This window comes from Phyllobates terribilis, unplaced genomic scaffold (assembly GCF_046119375.1).
Source record: "Phyllobates terribilis strain yellow unplaced genomic scaffold, ASM4611937v1 Scaffold_12__6_contigs__length_324123572, whole genome shotgun sequence".
In the NCBI taxonomy this organism is placed as follows: Eukaryota; Metazoa; Chordata; class Amphibia; order Anura; family Dendrobatidae; genus Phyllobates; species Phyllobates terribilis.
The window spans coordinates 148677215-148696482 of NW_027362772.1; the positions used below are offsets into that span (position 1 = coordinate 148677215).

Genomic DNA, 19268 nt, shown 5'->3' on the forward strand with positions numbered 1-19268 from the left:
AACCCTTCAGGTGCTTCACAGGAATTAAAGTAATGTGGAAGGAAAAAATGAATATTTTCCTTTTTTTCACAAAAATCTTACTTTAGCTCCAATTTTTTTTATTTTCATGAGGGAAACGGAAGAAAATGGAACCCAAAAATAGTTTGGACTTTTTGACCGCAAAATTGGCTGGAATCGAGAGCAACAGTGAACTGTGAAAATTAAAAAATATATATTTTTCCCATAAAAATGTTGTTTTATCCCCAAATTGTTTGATTTTCACAAGGATAGCAGGAGAAAATGGACCCCCAAATTTGTTATGTATCTTCTAAGTACACCGATACCCCACATGTGGTTGAAATCTACTTTTGAGGCACAGTGCAAAGCTCAGAAGGGAAGAAGCGCCATATTGGAGTTCAGATTTGCTGGAATGGTTTGATGGTGCCATGTCACATTAGTAGAGCCTCTGAGGTACCAGAACAGCAGAACCCCCTCCCCCCATAAGAGACCCCATTTTACAAACTACACCCCCCAATGAATTAATTTAAGGATTCAGAGAGCATGTTGACACCACATGTGCCTCACAGAATTTTATAGCATTGGGCGGTGAAGAAAGCATAATTACAGTACATTTTTACCACTAAAATGTTGATTTAGCTCCAAGTTTTTAATTTTTAAAAGGGCTAATAGGAAAAAATGGACCTCACAGTTTGTTGTGCAATTTCTGCTGAGTATGCCAATACCCTACAAGTAATAGGGAACTACTTTTCAGGCACAGTGGGAAGCAGATTTTACTGGTAAGGTTTTCGGGTGCCATGACCCACTGGGAGAGTCCCTGAGGTGTCAGAACAGCAGACCCCCCCCATAAGTGACCCCGTTTTGCAAACTAAACCTCTCAATGAATTCATCTAGGGGTGCAATGATCATATTGACCCCACAGGTGTGTCACAGAATTTTATTCCATTGGACAGTGATGAAAAAATAATTAGATATTTACCACAAAAAAATGCATTTTAACCCCAGATTTTACATTTTCGCACAAGCAAATGGGAAAAATTGCATCAAAATTTGTCACACAAATTCTGCTGAACGTATAAATACCCTATTTGTGACTGTAGAGTACTGCTTAGCCACGTAGCGAGACTCGGGAGTGCTATTTTCCTAGAATAGTTTGCAGACTCCATATACAGAGCCCCTAAGTACTAAAAGAGCAGAATATCCCACTCAAGTGACCTCATTTTAAAAAGTATATCCCTTTGGGAATTTGTCTACAGGTGTAGTGATGATTTCACCCCATTGGTGTTTTCCAGAAACAAGCAGCAGTGAAAATTGCAAATCTGCTATTGTAGTGCCCATCAGGGGTGGATTAAGAGTAGCAAGGGCCCCGGGCAGTTTAGAAGGCGCCCCCCCCCCCCACCTGATTTATCACGTGACATGTCACATGATCCCCTGTGATAGATCATGTGATAGTTCACGGGAAATTAATTTGGCGCAATATTAATTGTGCTGCCCCATCTGAGAGCAGCACAGTATTGGGACAGATACCCTGATTCCAGCGATGTGTCACTTTTTCAGCTGCTTGTTGTCATTTTGAGAAAATCACCGTTTCATCTGCTGCAGATCTAGCAGCTCTCTGAATGCTGCGCTCTGTATAGCCACACCCACACCACTGATTGGCAGCTTTCTGCCCATGCTCAGTGTACACAGAAATCTACTGATCAGTGATGGGGGTGGGGTCCTACAGAACTTACTTGTCATCTAGTGATAATTACCTTCTGACAAATCAATGATTTTATCAAAACAACACTAAGCAGCCCAGTAAGTGACACATTACTGGAATCAGTGCCTCTAACCCTACATTATGCTGCTCTCAGATTAGGTGGCAAAAACCTGATGACAGATTCCCTTTAAAGGAGCTGTAAAGACAAAAAGGTTTGTATTAAAAAAAATACAAGCCATTTGTGAAATTAACTTTTTTTCATTGTTAATTCACATTAGACTGTATCTTCAACACTTTTGTCAGCAGGTCTTATTACAGACTCTGAATAGGGCAGCTCTCTCCCTCTCCCTCAGCAGAAAGTCACAGCATGGTTAAAAAACGGGATCTTTTATGATTTTCTCATAATAAATAAAAAAGGACATGCAAGTCCTCCAAACTATTTTCCGTTTCTCTATAGGGGAGGTCCTAAATCTTTCTTGTTCTTTAGTTGATCACATGTCAAAAAAGCAAAGCATTTACTATGAACTCACCTAAAAAAATATGCACTTGGAGAGTAATATCATCATCTGCATGTAAATATTCCTTGACTCTAAGGGCTCGCTCACACTGTCGTATAACACGGCCGAATGCTATGTGATGTTTTATCGGATAGGACTCGGCCCTATGTTATACTATGGGACAGTGCGATTATTGGCATGAGAAAATAATCTCATTCGATATTCGGACCATGTGCACCCATACAAGTCTATGGGTGCACGTAAAACATTAGACTGCACTCGGATGTCATCCAAGTGTAGTCCGATGAACACTCACAGAGACTATGGAGAAGATGGAGAAAGTAAGTTCTCCATCTTCTCCATATCTGTGCTGCGAGAGAATCGGATCACACTCAATTGAAGCTCTGAGTTTGAGCCGAGTGTCATTAGCATAATTGGCCCTATTCTCTTGCATGAGAGAATATATGGCTTAGTGAGTGGACCCTAAAACTGAATAGTAGTGACGGACAGGCACCTCACAAGCGGGATCCATGTAGCTCTCAGATGTCGTGTAGGTAGGGCTTCATTCCATGGGTAGGGCTTAATTTCAAGGTATATAAAAAAAAATGGACTTCAAATAAAAATTAAATGAACACAAAAAGCTCTAATTGAATTATTTGTTTCGTATTTATGTTTGCAGCCCCTTTAAAAACACTTTGAGGACCAAGGCACATATATGTCCCATAGTTTTAAACTGGAAAAAAATTTGATTGAATAAAATTTAAGGTCCTCGAAGGTTTAAGTAGGTCATAAATTCATATGAATACTTGCTCATACAATTGCACATGCCCAAAGATGAAGAAGAACAGAATCAAAAATATGACATTAAGTGGAGTACTTACAGGTATTCAAGGTGAAAGAGACCAGCAAAGGCATCGTCTCGAATGACAGTAAATGAGTTAGAATTCAGCAAGCTGAAAATGAAGACAGCAGGTTAGAAGCGAACCAGACTTTATGGTGCTCAAAATCAGTCAAGCAGAATTTATTGACTGCTGTTGCAAAGCACTGAGACTCCCGCTGTGTATAGATGGCGCCGTGCGGCCTCCCGCTGTGTATAGATGGCACCGTGCGGCCTCCCGCTGTGTATAGATGGCGCCGTGCGGCCTCCCGCTGTGTATAGATGGCGCCGTGCGGCCTCCCGCTGTGCATAGATGGCGCCGTGCGGCCTCCCGCTGTGTATAGATGGCGCCGTGCGGCCTCCCGCTGTGTATAGATGGCGCTGTATAGATGGCTACGTGCGGCCTCCTGCTGAGTATACGTGTATAGATGGCTACATGCGGCCTCCTGCTGAGTATAGATGCCGCACGGCGCCCCCCCCAGAGACAGCAGGAGGCCGCACAGCGCCATCTATACTCAGCAGGAGGCCGCACGTAGCCATCTATACACAGCGAGAGGCTGCATGGCGCCCCCCCCAGAGACAGCAGGAGGCCGCACAGCGCAATCTATACTCAGCGGGAGGCCGCACGTAGCCATCTATACACAGCGAGAGGCTGCACGGCGCCCCCCCCAGAGACAGCAGGGGGCCGCACAGCGCAATCTATACTCAGCTGGAGGCCGCACGTAGCCATCTATACACAGCGGGAGGCCGCACGGCGCCCCCCCCAGAGACAGCAGGAGGCCGCACAGCGCCATCTATACTCAGCGGGAGGCCGCACGTAGCCATCTATACACAGCGGGGAGCCGCACAGCGCCATCTCTACACAGCAGGGTGCCGCACGGCGCCATCAATACACGGCGGGGGGCCGCACGGCGCCATCTATACATAGCGGGGGGGCGCACGTAGCCATTTATACACAGCGGGGGGCGCACGTAGCCATCTATACACAGCGGGGGGCCACACGTAGCCATCTATACATAGCGGGAGGCCGCACGTAGCCATCTATACACAGCGGGAGGCCGCATGGCGCCCCCCCCAGAGACAGCAGGAGGCCGCACAGCGCAATCTATACTCAGCGGGAGGCCGCACGTAGCCATCTATACACAGCGGGAGGCCGCACGGCGCCCCCCCCAGACACAGCAGGAGGCCGCACAGCGCCATCTATACTCAGCGGGAGGCCGCACGTAGCCATCTATACACAGCGGGGAGCCGCACGGCGCCATCTCTACACAGCAGGGGGCCGCACGGCGCCATCAATACACGGCAGGGGGCCACACGTAGCCATCTATACACAGTGGGGGGCCGCACGTAGCCATCTGTACACGCATAAACACATTTGAAACACAAAAATACATATAAACAGACATGACACAATGATATCTGCCCACACACACACATACAAACAGACATCACACAATGAAATCTGCCCACACACACACACACACACACATACACACACACATACACACACAGACATCACACAATGACATCTGTCTACACACACACAAACAGACATCACACAATGACATCTGCCTACACACACACACACACACACACAAACAGACATCACACAATGACATCTGCCCACACACACACACACAGACATCACACAATGACATCTGCCTACACACACACACACACACATATACACATCACACAATGACATCTGCCCACACACACATACACATCACACAATGACATCTGCCCACACACATACACATCACACAATGACATCTGCCCACACACACATACATACTCACTCACACACACACACACACACACACACACTCACTCACCATCCCCCGGCTCGGCTCCAATCCTCCTGGCTCCTGCTCCTCTCCCGTGGTAAGTAGTAGTGCAGGCCGGGCGCGCACTGCGTGACGTCACAGCTAGGAGACACGGCCGCGCACAGGGCCGTGTCTCCTAGCAGTGACGGGGCCGGGCCAGCACAGGGAAGTTAACTGCTGCAGTGCTGGCCCGGCCGATGAAGAAGTAGCAGCGGCTGCTGCTGGGGGAGTGGTGCGGGCCCCCCCTCCCGCCACTGCTACTGGTATGTGCCGCGGCGGCCAGCACATATAATGAGGGCAATCCGGCATTAGACACCCCGCCCGGAGCGACGGGCCCTCTGCAGGCTCGGGGCCCCGGGCGGTTGCCCGGATTGCCCTCATTATAATCCGCCTATGGTGCCCATACATTGTTGTGCCTAATAGATTGTAGTGCCCATACATTGTACCCAGCTTGTGCTTCTGGAGACATGCACCTGTAAATTAGGCGAACTCTCAACGCTACAGGAATGTCAAACCTGTAGACGCTAACTGCGGTTTAGGCACACTGGGGCTCAGAGCGGAGGGGGGCATTTGGATTTGGGAGTGCAGAATTTGCTGAATTTTTTTTTGGGGGGGAGCCACTTTGCTTTTCCAGAGTATTTGTGCTACCAGTAATATCGGATCCACCGATATTTCCATTAACAGTTGACATACCAGAGTGGAGACTTGCTTTTTTGTGTGGATTGAGTTGAAGTTTTTATTGGGAACATTATACATAACGTTTGAGATCACATTTATCCTGCGCTCTATGCTGAGCACTTATACCTGGGTTTCCATCTAAATCTAGGAGTGACGCGATTCAGACCAAACCCTTGAGGGATCCATTCACTATAATGTGGCAGTAGAGTTACTCTGGACTCCGTCTGGCCTCTGTTCAGCAGTATCCTTCTTTTCAGAAGTGCACAAAACTGTGGCGGACCGCGCTTTTATGCATGCTTCAAAAGATGGACACCGCCGGATCAAAGGCCAGACGGCATCCACAGTGCCTCCATCTACCTCATTATAGGAAATCTTCTGCCGGAGGTTCTGTCTGAATCGCGTATTTCAGAGATGAAACGGAAACCCCAGTGTAAGCGCTCAGAGCAGAGCGCAGGATAAATGTGAGCCGAGCCTTACTACGATCTTTGGGAGGCAGAATGAACAAAATTAAAAAATTAATAGTGGGTCAAGAATTGACTTTATTCATTTTATACGCCGTTCCTCGTGCGGTAGAAGTGATTAGACGACTTTATTCTTGGGGTCGGTGACGATTACAGCGATACCAGATTCATATAGTTTTTTTAAAGTTTGGCTGCGGTCACAAACTAAAAGATGCTTTTTTTTTCACATCACCATATTTTGAGAGCTATAATTTTTCCAGATTTCTGCCAACAGAGTCTCGTAATTGCTTTTTTTTTGCGGGACAAGTTGATGTTTTTATTGGTACCATTTTCATCACATCATGTTTTCTGATCACTTTCTATTCCGATTTTTGGGAGGCTGAATGAACAAAAACCAGCAATTCAGGATTTTTTTTTTTTTATGCCATTCCGCATATCGGATAGAATTGATAGGGCAGCTTTATTCTTCAGGTCAGTACATTTACAGCAATACCACATTTATATCATATTCTTATGTTTTGGGGTTTTTACACAATAAAACTATTTTATAGAAAAACTCCTTCCTCCTTCTAATCCTCTCATCTACGTAGAATCGTATAACCACCAACTGCCTTCTCCTGTGTCAGCAATGGGAAAGTCTGACTTCACTGAAGACAGTTTTTACCTGTAAATTGAAAATGAATGATCAGTCCAGGAGAAGAAAGAAGCAGACAAGCGTACTATTGATTTATGAAATTTTTTTTTTTTAATTTTTAACTTTTTTTTTTTTTTTTTTAATACCCTTACTTTTGCCAAGTAGATGTATTTGGTTTTGCAGCTCAGCCCTATTAAATTTATTAGGGCTGAATTTTTGCAAGCATTTTCTAATGAATATTGTGCTTCCTTTGCACGACGTAGTTTTGTTGTACACTTTTGTCTGAACCTTTTTGCATGTCTTCTACAGCGCTGGAGTGGGTCGAACAGGAACTCTTATTGCTATAGATTACTTAATCCAGCAGATCGAGAGGGAGCAACGCGTAGGAGTTTATGGTTTTGTAGAAAAGATGCGAATGAATCGTAACTTAATGGTACAGACAGAGGTGAGTGAATCCACTGTTATAGGTGGTGAATTTCTCCCTTTAAAAGTATAACCTATGCTAATAGACTCCGTATTAGATCTGTTAAAATTTGGTTTGCATATATTTAATATTTAGGGGTACCATAAATTGGGCTTTTTTCTTTAAACTATTTTTTTTTTTTTTTTAAATAAGGGTATTGTCCATTTAGGATTGGGATGGCGTTGCATGAGACCATGTCGCTTATTTTTCTTGCCTGTGTAAAGAGACCTTTTTATTAGTGTAAATGCCGCTGTTCGCCTGAATCCGGAGTTGCTTTTCTTATATTCCTGCGCCTCTCCGTTCCTGAGATATGCCTGCCTATTCCTAGAATATAAATCTTTTCTTTTTTTAGCCAAGTAGGTGTGGTCCTCAAGATGACTTCCATAGTAAAAAGTTGAGGACTACACCCACCTGAATGAAAAGACTAGATTCATAAAAATTGAAGATGAGGCCATATCTCGGGAATGGAGAGGTGTAGGGTCAAAAGAAGAACCGCTCTGGATTGAGGAGAACAGCGTCATTTATAGAGGCCTCTTCTCCCCTCTCGTCTCTTCTCCATGCACTTCTATGGCTGAAAAGCCATCTCCTTTCTCAAGAAAAGATGTGACCTGTGAATTCAGAGTGAATGAACAGTCTCGTTGCTTATTCTACCATCCTTCCTCTGGGATTGTTCATTCACTATAAATTCACAGGTAATATTTGTCTTCAGAAAGGAGATGGCTTCTCACCTTCGCTGAAAGTTTTCCAATTGTCCATGGAAGTGTATGGAGAGAAGGAGAAGTAGCAGAAGACTAGCCTCTATGATGTCACCATGAAAGCCACCAGAGATAAAAGGATATCCTACTCCACTAGCACTTTGTAGCCCACCATTAGCAACATCTGCATTTCTGCTGTTGTTTACTCCACTTTTAAAGGGGCTATACAAGGCTATTTTACTATGGGCCTAAGAACTTACTAACTATCTGCCTGTTGTGCTCGGCGCCAGTGATTCTGCATCTTCCAGTGACATGACATTGACAGAGCAGCTGCTTTTCTTCTGGGCTGCTCTGATGACACCACGTCACTGCTGATGTCATCCTGATCATCAGTCTGCTCCCTGCTGCCTCACTGCAGGGAGCCAGTTGTCAATCAGTATGACGTCTTCAGTCATCATTGACAAAACAGCACAGCAGAGGAAGAGCTGCTTTGTTGACATGAGGTCAAATGAAGCAGCAGAATCAGCGGTAGGAAAGGTCCATGACTGCTCTGCGCTGTCGCCAGGCACAAGTTGCAGGTAATTAGCAACTACTTGCCTGTCAGTTCTTAGCCCCTTAAGAAAAAAATAAAATAGTAGAGAATAACCCCTTTAATTGTAAAGAATCTATCCAGCTGAGCAAGGTCCCAAATTTCCATTAAGCTGAAAACAAAAAGTTGGCTGACCTGACATAAAAATGCTAAAAAGTAGCAAATTTTCGGCGTAACTTTGCAACTTTTCTGCCCCAATCTGATGGCATAAAAGGATTTCCCTTGTGTTCTGATAGCCTCCAGCGGTATATCACTGTGTGCACATGGACCGTCTTAATGTACCTTTTATAACCTTTAATCCAAACCGTTAGCATAGTATTATTTGTTTTCCATATCGTCTTATTGATTTTATTTCATTTCTAGGCACAATATGTGTTCCTCAACAAATGTATTTTGGACTTGATTGATCAACCTGGGGATGACTCCATTTATGAAAATCAGAAAGGAAATGAACTTGTATATGAGAATTTGTCTGCCATTCGAAATCACCAAAACGAAAACATTTAGCCGAGAATAGGCAACTACTGGAACGGGCAAACTCCGCAGGATCTCGTATAAGGACATTCACTTCTTCTCCAGACATTCCTTCTGCTCCATTTCTTATTTTATGTCTTTTGTGTATAAAGTCTATGCTCAGGTGATCTCATTATATGGCCGCTGGACTATGTTGACACAGCCATCCAAATGTGATTTTTGCTACACACTGACAATGTTACGTAGGATTCCCGACGTTTCCTAGTACTGAAAATTGTGCCGTATAGAATGACAACTTCCATAAAACTTTCTGAACAGAGTAAAGAAGGAGTCTATGAAGTATACGGCACAATATTTTATTGATTTTTATAATATTTAAAAAATAAGGGGGGGGGGTCACTTTTTTTTTTTTAGTTTCCCTTTCACAAAGTGTGAACGTCACAATCTTTTTGCTCCGAGCGTACAATTTGAAGGACCAAGTTAGTGTAACATTGACCCTTATATATATTTAGCTTTGAACCGTTTTATTTAAGATCAAAATGTAAAAGATCAAAATGTATCGGTGTAATTCTCGAGAGGCAATGAATCCATCAGCAGTTCCGTAATAATTTTGTACTTTTATAGATCTCGTCTTTTAACGACTTTTGTTCTTGATTTAATGACATTAAAGCTCATTTTTGGAGAGCTGATTTTAAGAAATGCTGTAAATTAATATATAATAAATATGCAGAATGTATTTTTGTATAATGCACTGAAGAAATAATAAGCCTACAATTTCCCTAGTGCCTAGTGCAGCTTTACTTCTTTTAGTTTTTATTGATTATATTTTATGGATTTTATACTGCATCCCATATATATGCATATATTAAAGGGAACTGTTCGGCACAATTTTACGTATGGCAGTAGTGGTGTGGCTATATACATAGGTGTGTGCCCCCCAATAAAAAAGATAATGTCCAACTTGCCACTCATGAGAAATCTAGCATTGAAGCCATCGGCAAATCAGGCTGGAAGTACTCTAGGGGAGTACAATGCATTGGAAGATGTAGTCCAAGGGTATTGACACCCCCCCAGTGCACTCACAGCCTAATTTGCATATACATCTGATTTCTCAGATGTTTATAAAAAAAGGCATCATTTTAATTACCGGACACACACCTTGTCAGAGACTAGATGTTTTCTCTCGGATAGAATTGTTTGGCCTAGGTACCTAGACTTGTTGAAGACTAAACAGCAAAGACACGCACACCAGGTTGTCTTCCAATACAATCTTGTTTTTTATGGATTATACTTGTGGCGCCATCATGACACCTAGAATAAGTCTCAAAGATCATCGTAAACAATTTGTCCTTGGCCGGGATCGAAAATTCTGTGCTTTCCCATAATTTCTAGAAAAAAGGGGTTTTGTACAGCCAAACACTCTCATCTGGTCAATGTCAACTAGTGCTCAATTTTGGGAGGGCAAGGATAATATGGAGACACAGATGATAACCACTGAAAACAAATCTACTCTGAAACAAACAGAATTTCACCATTTCTTCAACAACCTAGACAGCCACACCACTTCTGTATGTAAAAATGTGCGGATGGGTTCTCTTTACGGTAAACTTGACAGCAGATACATTCTGCCCAATCCACTATGATTTCAGCCACGTATGTTTGAAAAACATACTTTAAAAGCCACCAGGAACAGAGACTAGTAAAAAAGGAGGTGGCTTCTTATAGCCCACTCTTTCTGTCTGAGATGGTTTAGTGAATCCTGCATTGAGCAGGGGGTTGGACCAGATGACCCTGGAGGCCCCTCCAACTCTACACTTCTATGATTCTATGACTCCCCTTGAGACTCTCCCTAAGTGCGTGAATAAGAAGAGACTTATCAGTCACTTACAGTGGGCGGGGAGAAGACACAAGGGACCGGTCTGTCCGACTAGTCTCAATCCTCTGTGGATTTTATAGTATGTTTTTTCCTGAAACACTGCATCGTTTCAGAGTCAAACATATGGCTGAGATCATACAGCCAATGTCTTGTACATGTTTTTCCATGGATCGGGAAACACAGATACGCTGTCAATTTTATGATATTGATGACATATCCATAAGATAAGCTATCAATATCCGATCGGTAGGGGACCCGCACCCTGATCAGCTGCTCTCCGCTTTGGAGCCGACTGGATGTGACCGGAGTGGAACAGCACAGCTTAGTTTATTGTGTAGTGTCTGTTGAATGGCGGTGGCCACTAAACAATATGGCGGACCAGCTTCAATCACAGTTTACATCTATCGGGCACCTGTCCTGATAATCGCCGATCAGATGAGATGCCAGGTGTCCCTCCCGGATCTGATATTGATGAACAATTTCCATTAAAGGTTTAGACTGTAATATACAACACATAATAGTATAAAAAATGAAAAAATCAATGACCTATATCAAATGCGAAAAAATGATTGTAAAAAGAAAAAAAATGAAAAGTGCATTACAAAGCCATTCCTTTGTCTGCTCTGAGGAATACTTGTGTCATTATAGTGTGAATGGTCCAGTATTCTTATATCCTTCAGGAAGTAGGAGTCCAGCTATAGGAAGGGTACTAATACAGAATCTGTCAGTATGACTTTTACTAAGAAACCAGAGGTAGCACGGGATGGGGTAGGGTGAAACATTTCCCATGATACCTATTTCATCGCCCTCTAGTTCTATGTTGCACCAAAATTTGGCTTTAATTCACATGCAAATTAGCCTTGCAAGTGCTCTGGGGGCGTTTCAGAGCACTTGCAGACCTCAGCTTCTCTTAGCATCTCCCCGCCGGTGCCGCCCCGTCCTGAATGTCCAGGACCAGCATAGAGATCTTCACTGTTTGCACTCTTTCCATAGAAGTCTATGATTTGCAGACATCTCATTTTTCCTATACACTAGAAAAAAACTTTTTCAAAAGTAAGAAAATTTGGTAAAACTGACACATCATATGCGATAACATATTAATGATTTATTCATAGAGACATCCCCTTTTCTAAGTTGAAACCAGCCCATTGATCTGCTGAGTATTCTGGAAAAGAGTGTGAAAAACCATTAGGAAGCGAAGTGATCAACATATTTGTTACTGTACATGCTAAATATATGCATAGGTGGCGGTCATTTAAGTGGGTGGGCCCGCCAGAGTGAGAATCATTCTTTCTGGTCGGCTCCTTTCTCTGGCTTCTATAGTAAGGTCTTGAGCAGAGAACCACCTTGATGAAGTTCATATAATCCAACACAAATATGGAAAGGGGTATTTTATCAAAGAAGTATAAAACAATATATTACTATAATGAAATTGTATAAGATGTGTTTTATCCATTCATCCCTTCTCTATTCATCCATGTTGTATCACAAATAACTAGTGTTGAGCCACCCCCGTAGTGTTCGAGTTCGGTTCGGTTCGTCAAACACCCGTGTGTTCGCCGAACTGTTCGTCGAACTGTTCGTCGAACACCTTCGAACACCGTTAAAACCAATGGCAGGCAAACAAAAACACATAGAAACACATAGAAAACACCTTCAAAGGTGTCCAAAAGCTGACAAACTGCTCAGAAGACACAACTAACACATGGAAAAGTGACAAGTACATATAGTCATGCGAAAAGAAAAGAGGTGGAGGAGTAAAAGGAGGGGGAGACACAGATATAGGCATGTCATGCCCTTCTAAAATCCAAAAAGTGAGAAGCCGACACGTTCAGTCCACTCCTGCCCGTGCCACCTCCGTGTCGCCGGGTTTGTGCCAGAGCCGCGGTGAACCCTGACGGCCAGCCCCCCTCTCCCAATACTGGTGCCTGTCCGCTGGTGGGTCGAGCGAGTCCCCCTGTGGTGGAGGCAGCTCTAAGCTTTTTAATTTAAATTGTCTCTCTAATTTGAATGAATACACTTTAAATCCATTTACAAGGATCTATTGGAGGGCAAGTCTCATGCCAGCAGCCGCGTAATTCCAGCTCCAGTAGCGTCCACTAAAGCTGCTGCAGTTAAAAAGCTTTTATAAGGATCGAGCTCGGCTGTCCACCGCAAGGCATCCTACTGCCAGTCCCAGCCCCTATGCCTTGGGGTGCCTCCTGATGCTCTTCACTGAGTATCCCGTGGTCCCGAAGCATTTCCTTTGAAAAAATTAAGTGTCCAAACTACAGGTGGTGTAGCTTGCTTAACAGCCGGGATAATCCGCTGACTAGCAGACACTGCTACTAGGCACAAAGTATTTCCTGGGCTAGATGCAGTTAAAAATTTGTAATTAGATACTCTCGTTGGATGCTGAGAAAGCATTCCATAGAGTCTCCTGGCACGCCATATATGATTCTCTTAAAAAGCTTGGGGTAGGGGTCTAGGGGACCCTTTTATAGCCAAAATCACGGCCCTGTATCACAATACATCACCTAGGCTGAAGATAAATGGAACTGTAGCACCCTGAGGGCTCGGTTGCTACAGAGGTATTGCACCTCACCCAGAGGTGTGATATCTCACTCTCAGGTAAGGATGGAGTGTGGATCAGGACCCGACACCTGCATGCATTACACCACATTGCCGTGGGGCAGGGCGACCAATATGCCTCTGAGATGGGCACGACAGTCCCTGTCCCTGGCTGGAGTGGGGGGAGGGAACACTGAGGAAGGGGAACCCTGTAGTGCAGGAGCAGGGAGGAAGCAGTTCCTGGGTGCATTGAGAAGGGAGTATAAAAGGTGGGCACCATCTTAGTTCAGTGCAGAGAAGTCTGAGCAGAAGTGGCAGGGAGCAGGGGCTCTGCATGAGCTCTGCTCCGGAGGCGGGCCTAGTAACAGAGGCCCAGGCCTGGAAGAGGGAGAAGGAAGGAAGAGGAGCGGAGAAGGCTCCAGGAGCAAGGAATGAAGGGATCCCAGGGGTGCGGACGGGCGAGTCGCCACCGCACGCCCGAATCCACCTGCGTGGAGGTGTCAGGCCAAAGGGGGAGACCGGTCCCCGAAACTAGTGGAGGCAGGAAACGACCCTCAGCTAGAAACCGGAGGCTGTGACATTTTATGTGGCGCAGCCCCTCGCTACACCCGCTAGGAAGGCACCACATAGGGTCAGGGAAACTGGCGCCAAGTTTACCAAGAGGAGGCCCGAGGCAGCCGGACAGAAGGGTTGGTAAGAAAGGCCAGACAAAGTACACACAAAGGGGGTCCTGTGAAGCACTCCAAAGTTATCTGGGAGTTGTCTGAGCCCCTCACCTGGTGAGCACAGTACGACATGGGCAGCCGTTACCTGCAGACGTGGTCTGGATAATAAGAACTGTGAGTAAAGGCCCTGGACTGCATCACTGACTCCGTGTCGTTACTGCTGCTGCCCTGCACCATCACCCCCACCTCCGCATACACTGCCCTGAGGCTATACTCCTCCCGTGGGGAGTTATGCTATGCTCTGCTGCACCCACAACACCAGCCTCAGCGGTCTGCCCTGCAGCGGCGGTTCACTCTGACTGCAATCCACGGGTGGCGTAGTCGGACATTTAAACATCAAAACCACATAAATAGTTCCGCCACTGGTTTGACCACCCTGAGCCACGGAACCGGGTCGCCGCCACGAAGACTACAACCACCAGCATCCACCAAAAAGGGTCCGGCTCCGGGTGTCCCAAGGCCCAGGGGGTGCATCAGAACATTTTCATCACCTTTCACAATCACCAATGGGACAAGGCAGGGATGTCCTCTGTCCCCTCTCTTATACATCCTAGTGACGGAGCACCTGCTCTCATCAATTCGCCATAACCCCAATATTAGGTGGATTGAGGTGGGAGGCACCGAGTACAAGTGCTCTCTATTTGCTGATGATGTCCTAGTATATATCACTCAATCCCATATATCCATCCATGCTGTTATGGCTGAAATAGATCACTTTGTTACATGGTCAAATTTTAAAATCAATGCAGCGAAGTCTGAGGCCCTCGATGTCTCCCTCCCCAAATCCATACAGGATTCCATCCAGTCCAACTTTCCCTTTGCCTGGCCCTCACAGGGTATCAAATACTTAGGAATTCCTATTCATAGAGACCTCTCCCATCTATGTTATCTTAATTTTGGGCCCTTTATTGAACAACTCCATACAGACCACGGTTGGCAAGTTAGAACTGTAAGATTCACTACGTGAACCACTGGTGTTTTGTGGAAAAGCACATGTACACTGTGTTCCAAATTATTATGCAAAAAGTGTTTAGGAGTGATAAGGGAAGAATTTGTTTGTTTGTCAGTTAAACTCATTGATGGTGATGTGTGTCAGGGCTCTTTATATCACTGTAAGCAATTGCAGACACCTGTGCTAATTAGTTTGGCAGGTGTGTCCAATGAAAGGCAAGACTACTTAAGAAGGCTGTCTCACATTATTAAGCAGCCTACATTTTCTGCCAAAATGGGAAAGAAAAAGGATGTGTCGGCTGCTGAGAAGCAACAAATTGTGGAGTGTTTAGGTCAAGGCATGACTACAATCAACATTGTGCGATGATCAGGATGAAGTGTCTTGGCAATCAAGAAGTATGTAGCTGATTCACAGTACACACGTGTGCGTGCTGATAAGGGCAAATTGAGGACTCTTTCCTACAGACAATTACGTCAGGTTAAAAGAGCAGCGGCAAAAAAGCCTTGTCATAGCAGCAGACAAGTTTTTGAAGCTGCTGGTGCCTCCAACGTCCCCCGAACAACAAGATGCAGGGTCCTTCAGAGGTTTGCAGCTGTGCATACGCCATCCTGTCGACCTCCTCTATCCACTTCACACAAGCAGAAACGGCTCCAGTGGGCCAAACATTACATGAAGACTGATTTCAAAACTGTTTTGTTCACGGATGAGTGCCGTGCAGCGCTCGATGGTCCAGATGGATGGAGTGGAGGATGGCTGGTTGATGGACACCCCACGCAAACACGGCTACAGCGCCAACAAGGAGGAGGTGGAGTAATGTTTTGGGCTGGAATCATGGGGAGAGAGATTGTCGGCCCCTTTAGGATCCCTGAAGGCGCTAAAGATGAACTCCATAATGTATGTGGATTTTCTCAAACAGCACTTCCTGCCATGGTTCAAGAAGAAGAACCGTGTATTTCACAGCAAGATAATTTTTTTGCATGATAATGCACCATCTCATGCTGCACATAAAACATCTGCATCTCTGGCTGATATGGGCATAAAAGGGGACAAACTTATGGTGTGACCCCCATGCTCCCCTGACCTCTACCCCATTCAGAACCTCTGGAGCATCATCAAAAGGAGTGTCTATGATGGCGGGAGGCAGTTCACATCTAAGCAACAGCTCTGGGAGGGTATTCTGTCCTCATGCAAAACAATTGAAGCAGAAACCATCCAAAACCTGACAAATTCAATGGACGAGAGAGTTCAGAAGCTCCTTTCGAACAAGGGGTCCTATGTGAAAATGTAACATCACCTAGAATAAAGTTTTGAGTTGAAAACTGTTTGATTTCAGTTTCTAATAACCTGCTAATGCTTATAATTTCAAAAATGACCATTTTTTTGGTCTTTATTAAAATGAAAAGGTTGATCGAAAAGTTTGGGGGATCTAAGAGTGTGGCAACCCAGTAGTCATGATTACTTCGAATTCTGACAATATGAGGGTCATGTTGCAGGTAGTGCAGCAAGAAGGCACTTATGTGTCTTGTGCATCTCGGAGCCCCAAAATTATTTTCCGGGCTAGATGCAGCTAAAAATTATTATTAATTTTAAATCTGGTGGAGCTTAGTATAGATGGCCTAATAGGATCAGTGCTGCACACTGCTACAAAGCCCAAATTATTTTCCAGTCAAGATACAGATAAACATGATTAGTAATTTTAAATCTGGTGGAGCTTATTATAGATGGCCTAATAGAATCAGTGCTGCACACTGCTACAAAGCCCAAATTATTTTCCAGCCAAGATACAGATAAACATGATTAGTAATTTGAAAGCTTAAAACGGTTGGTAGGGTGATTTGAACCAATCATCAAGCTTTTACTCTCCCCAGGATGACACAGGGGTAGAAAAGTTGTTTCGGATCCATGATTTGTTCATCTTTATGAACGTGAGTCTGTCTACATTATCAGTGGAGAGCCGCGTGCGCTTATCTGTCAGCACACCACCAGCAGCGCTGAACACACGTTCAGACAGAACGCTGGCTGCGGGGCATGACAAGATCTCCAAGGCGTAAGTGGCTAGCTCCGGCCATTTATCCAGATTGGAAGCCCAAAAAGAGCAAGGGTCCAGTGACACAGTCATGGCTTCAATGTTTACTTGGAGATACTCCTGTACCATCGTCTCTAGGCGTTGACTATGTGTCAGACTTCTTGTCTCCTGTGGCCTTGCAAAGGATGGGCTAAAAAAGTGGTGAAATGATTCCGCAAAATTGATGTTACCAGCAGATACTGTGGTTCTGTTACGGTTTGAGTGCTGAACACTTGACGGTCCCACGGTTGGCAAGTTGGAACTGTGAGATTCACTACGTGCACCACTGGTGTTTTGTGGAAAAGCACATGTAAGATTCTGCAACAGTCTCTGCTGATACTCCTGCATGCGTGCATCCCTTTCTATGGCAGGAATAATTTCTGCAAATTTACTTTTGTACCGGGGATCTAACAGTGTGGCAACCCAGTAGTCAGGATTATTTCTAATTCTCACAATTCGAGGGTCATGTTGCAGGTAGTGCAGCAAGAAGGCACTCATGTGTGTTGCGCATCCAGGAGCACCAAGTCCCTGTTGTGTTGGTGGCGAGGTAACAATCATGCTTCCTTCCTCTGTCCTCTCCCCCCAACCTCGCACAACAGAAATGTGATCAAGGTCTCCCTCATCTGATGAGTCTTCCATCAGTTCGTCCTTCACTTCTTCCTGGGCTCCTGCACCTTCCTCACTAGTTTGGCTGCTACCATGCGCCCTGGTAAAACCATCTCCCCCACCCTCACATGCCTGCCGCCTTGGTGCTGCCGACCGTCTGGACCTTGCAGATGTTAGCCCTTCCGCATACAACTCCTCCTCCTCTACTTCCTCCACCTCCTCTTGTGCCACCACCTGACTCCGAATTCTGTTTAACATGTGCTCCAGCATGTAAATCACCGGAATAGTCATGCTGATAATGGCATCGTCAGCACTAAACATCTTCGTCGCCATTTCAAAACTGTGCAGAAGGGTGCATAGGTCCCTGATCTGAGACCACTCCTCCAGCGTGATTTGCCCCACCTCTGGATCTCGTTGGCCCAGGCTATACGTCAGAACGTATTGCACCAGGGCTTGTCGGTGCTGCCACAGTCGCTGCAACATGTGCAGAGTTGAATTCCACCGGGTAGGCACATCGCATTTTAGCCGGTGAAGTGGCAGGCCCAACGACTTCTGTAGAGATGTAAGTCGCTGAGCTGCGGGATGCGAACGGCGGAAGTGAGCACACAGCGACCGTGCCCTCTGCAGAAGGCCATCTAGTCTGGGATAGTGGGCTAAAAATTGCTGGACAACCAGGTTCAACACGTGAGCCATACAAGGCACGTGTGTGACATTGCCCCGGCGAAGGGCCGCACCCAGGTTTGCAGCATTGTCGCACACGGCCTTCCCTGGTTTCAGGTCCAGTGGAGATAACCATTCATGAAATTGGTTCTCCAGAGCTGACCACAAATCCTCAGCTGTGTGACTCACATTTCCCAGACATTTCAAAGTAAAAACCGCCTGATGACGTTGAGCCCTACTGCCAGCATAGTAAGGAGGTGTGCAGGATCCCTTCTGCACAGTTAGAAAGCTTGTGGCATGACCAGACAGGCTTTGGGTGCAGGTGGAAGACCGAGAGGAGGTTGAGGAGGCAGAAGCAGTGGAGGAACTTTGACATAAAGAGGATTGACGCACAACTCGTGGGGACGGCAAGACTTGGACAGCACCCCCTTGTCCTGCTGTCACCATAGTTACCCAGTGCCCAGTCAGCGACATGTAACGCCCCTGTCCATGCCTACTCGTCCAAGTGTCTGTGGTGAAATGCACCCTGTCACACACAGAGTTTCTCAAAGAAGCGGTGATGTTGTGTGCGACATGCTGGTGGAGCGCAGGCACACCTTTCTTTGAGAAGTAGTGCCGACTGGGCATCTGGTACTGGGGCACTGCGACGGACATAAGGTCTCGAAAATCCTCTGTGTCCACCAGGCGGAAAGGCAGCATTTCTGTAGCCAAGAGCTTGCAGATGGTGAAATTCAACCTCTTAGCTTTCTCATGGCTAGGAGGAAATGGTCTTTTACTTGTCCACATCTGAGGGACCGAGGGCTGGCTATTGTGCTTAGACGGGGTTGATAAGGGTGTCCCCGGCAAACTGCTGGTCTGTGAGGAAGATGCAGGCGGACATGTTAGGTTGCCTTGATCCAAAGGTGGTGCTATCGATGTCGGACAGCGCTCAACACCAGCTG

General features: G+C 45.5%; 1 protein-coding gene across 11 annotated transcripts in view; it reads left to right on the forward strand.

Moving 5' to 3' along the window:
- The window catches only part of PTPRH (protein tyrosine phosphatase receptor type H), a 243491-nt gene extending 232113 nt beyond the window's left edge, over nt 1-11378 (forward strand). For all 11 annotated transcript variants that reach the window (XM_073656350.1, XM_073656354.1, XM_073656351.1 and 8 more), the window contains 2 exons: nt 6982-7117; nt 8783-11378. In XM_073656350.1, coding sequence (XP_073512451.1) covers nt 6982-7117; nt 8783-8926 — 280 coding nt within the window. In that variant the 3' untranslated portion in view covers nt 8927-11378. The remainder of the gene's footprint in view (nt 1-6981; nt 7118-8782) is intronic.
- The last annotated feature ends 7890 nt before the right edge of the window (nt 11379-19268 follow it).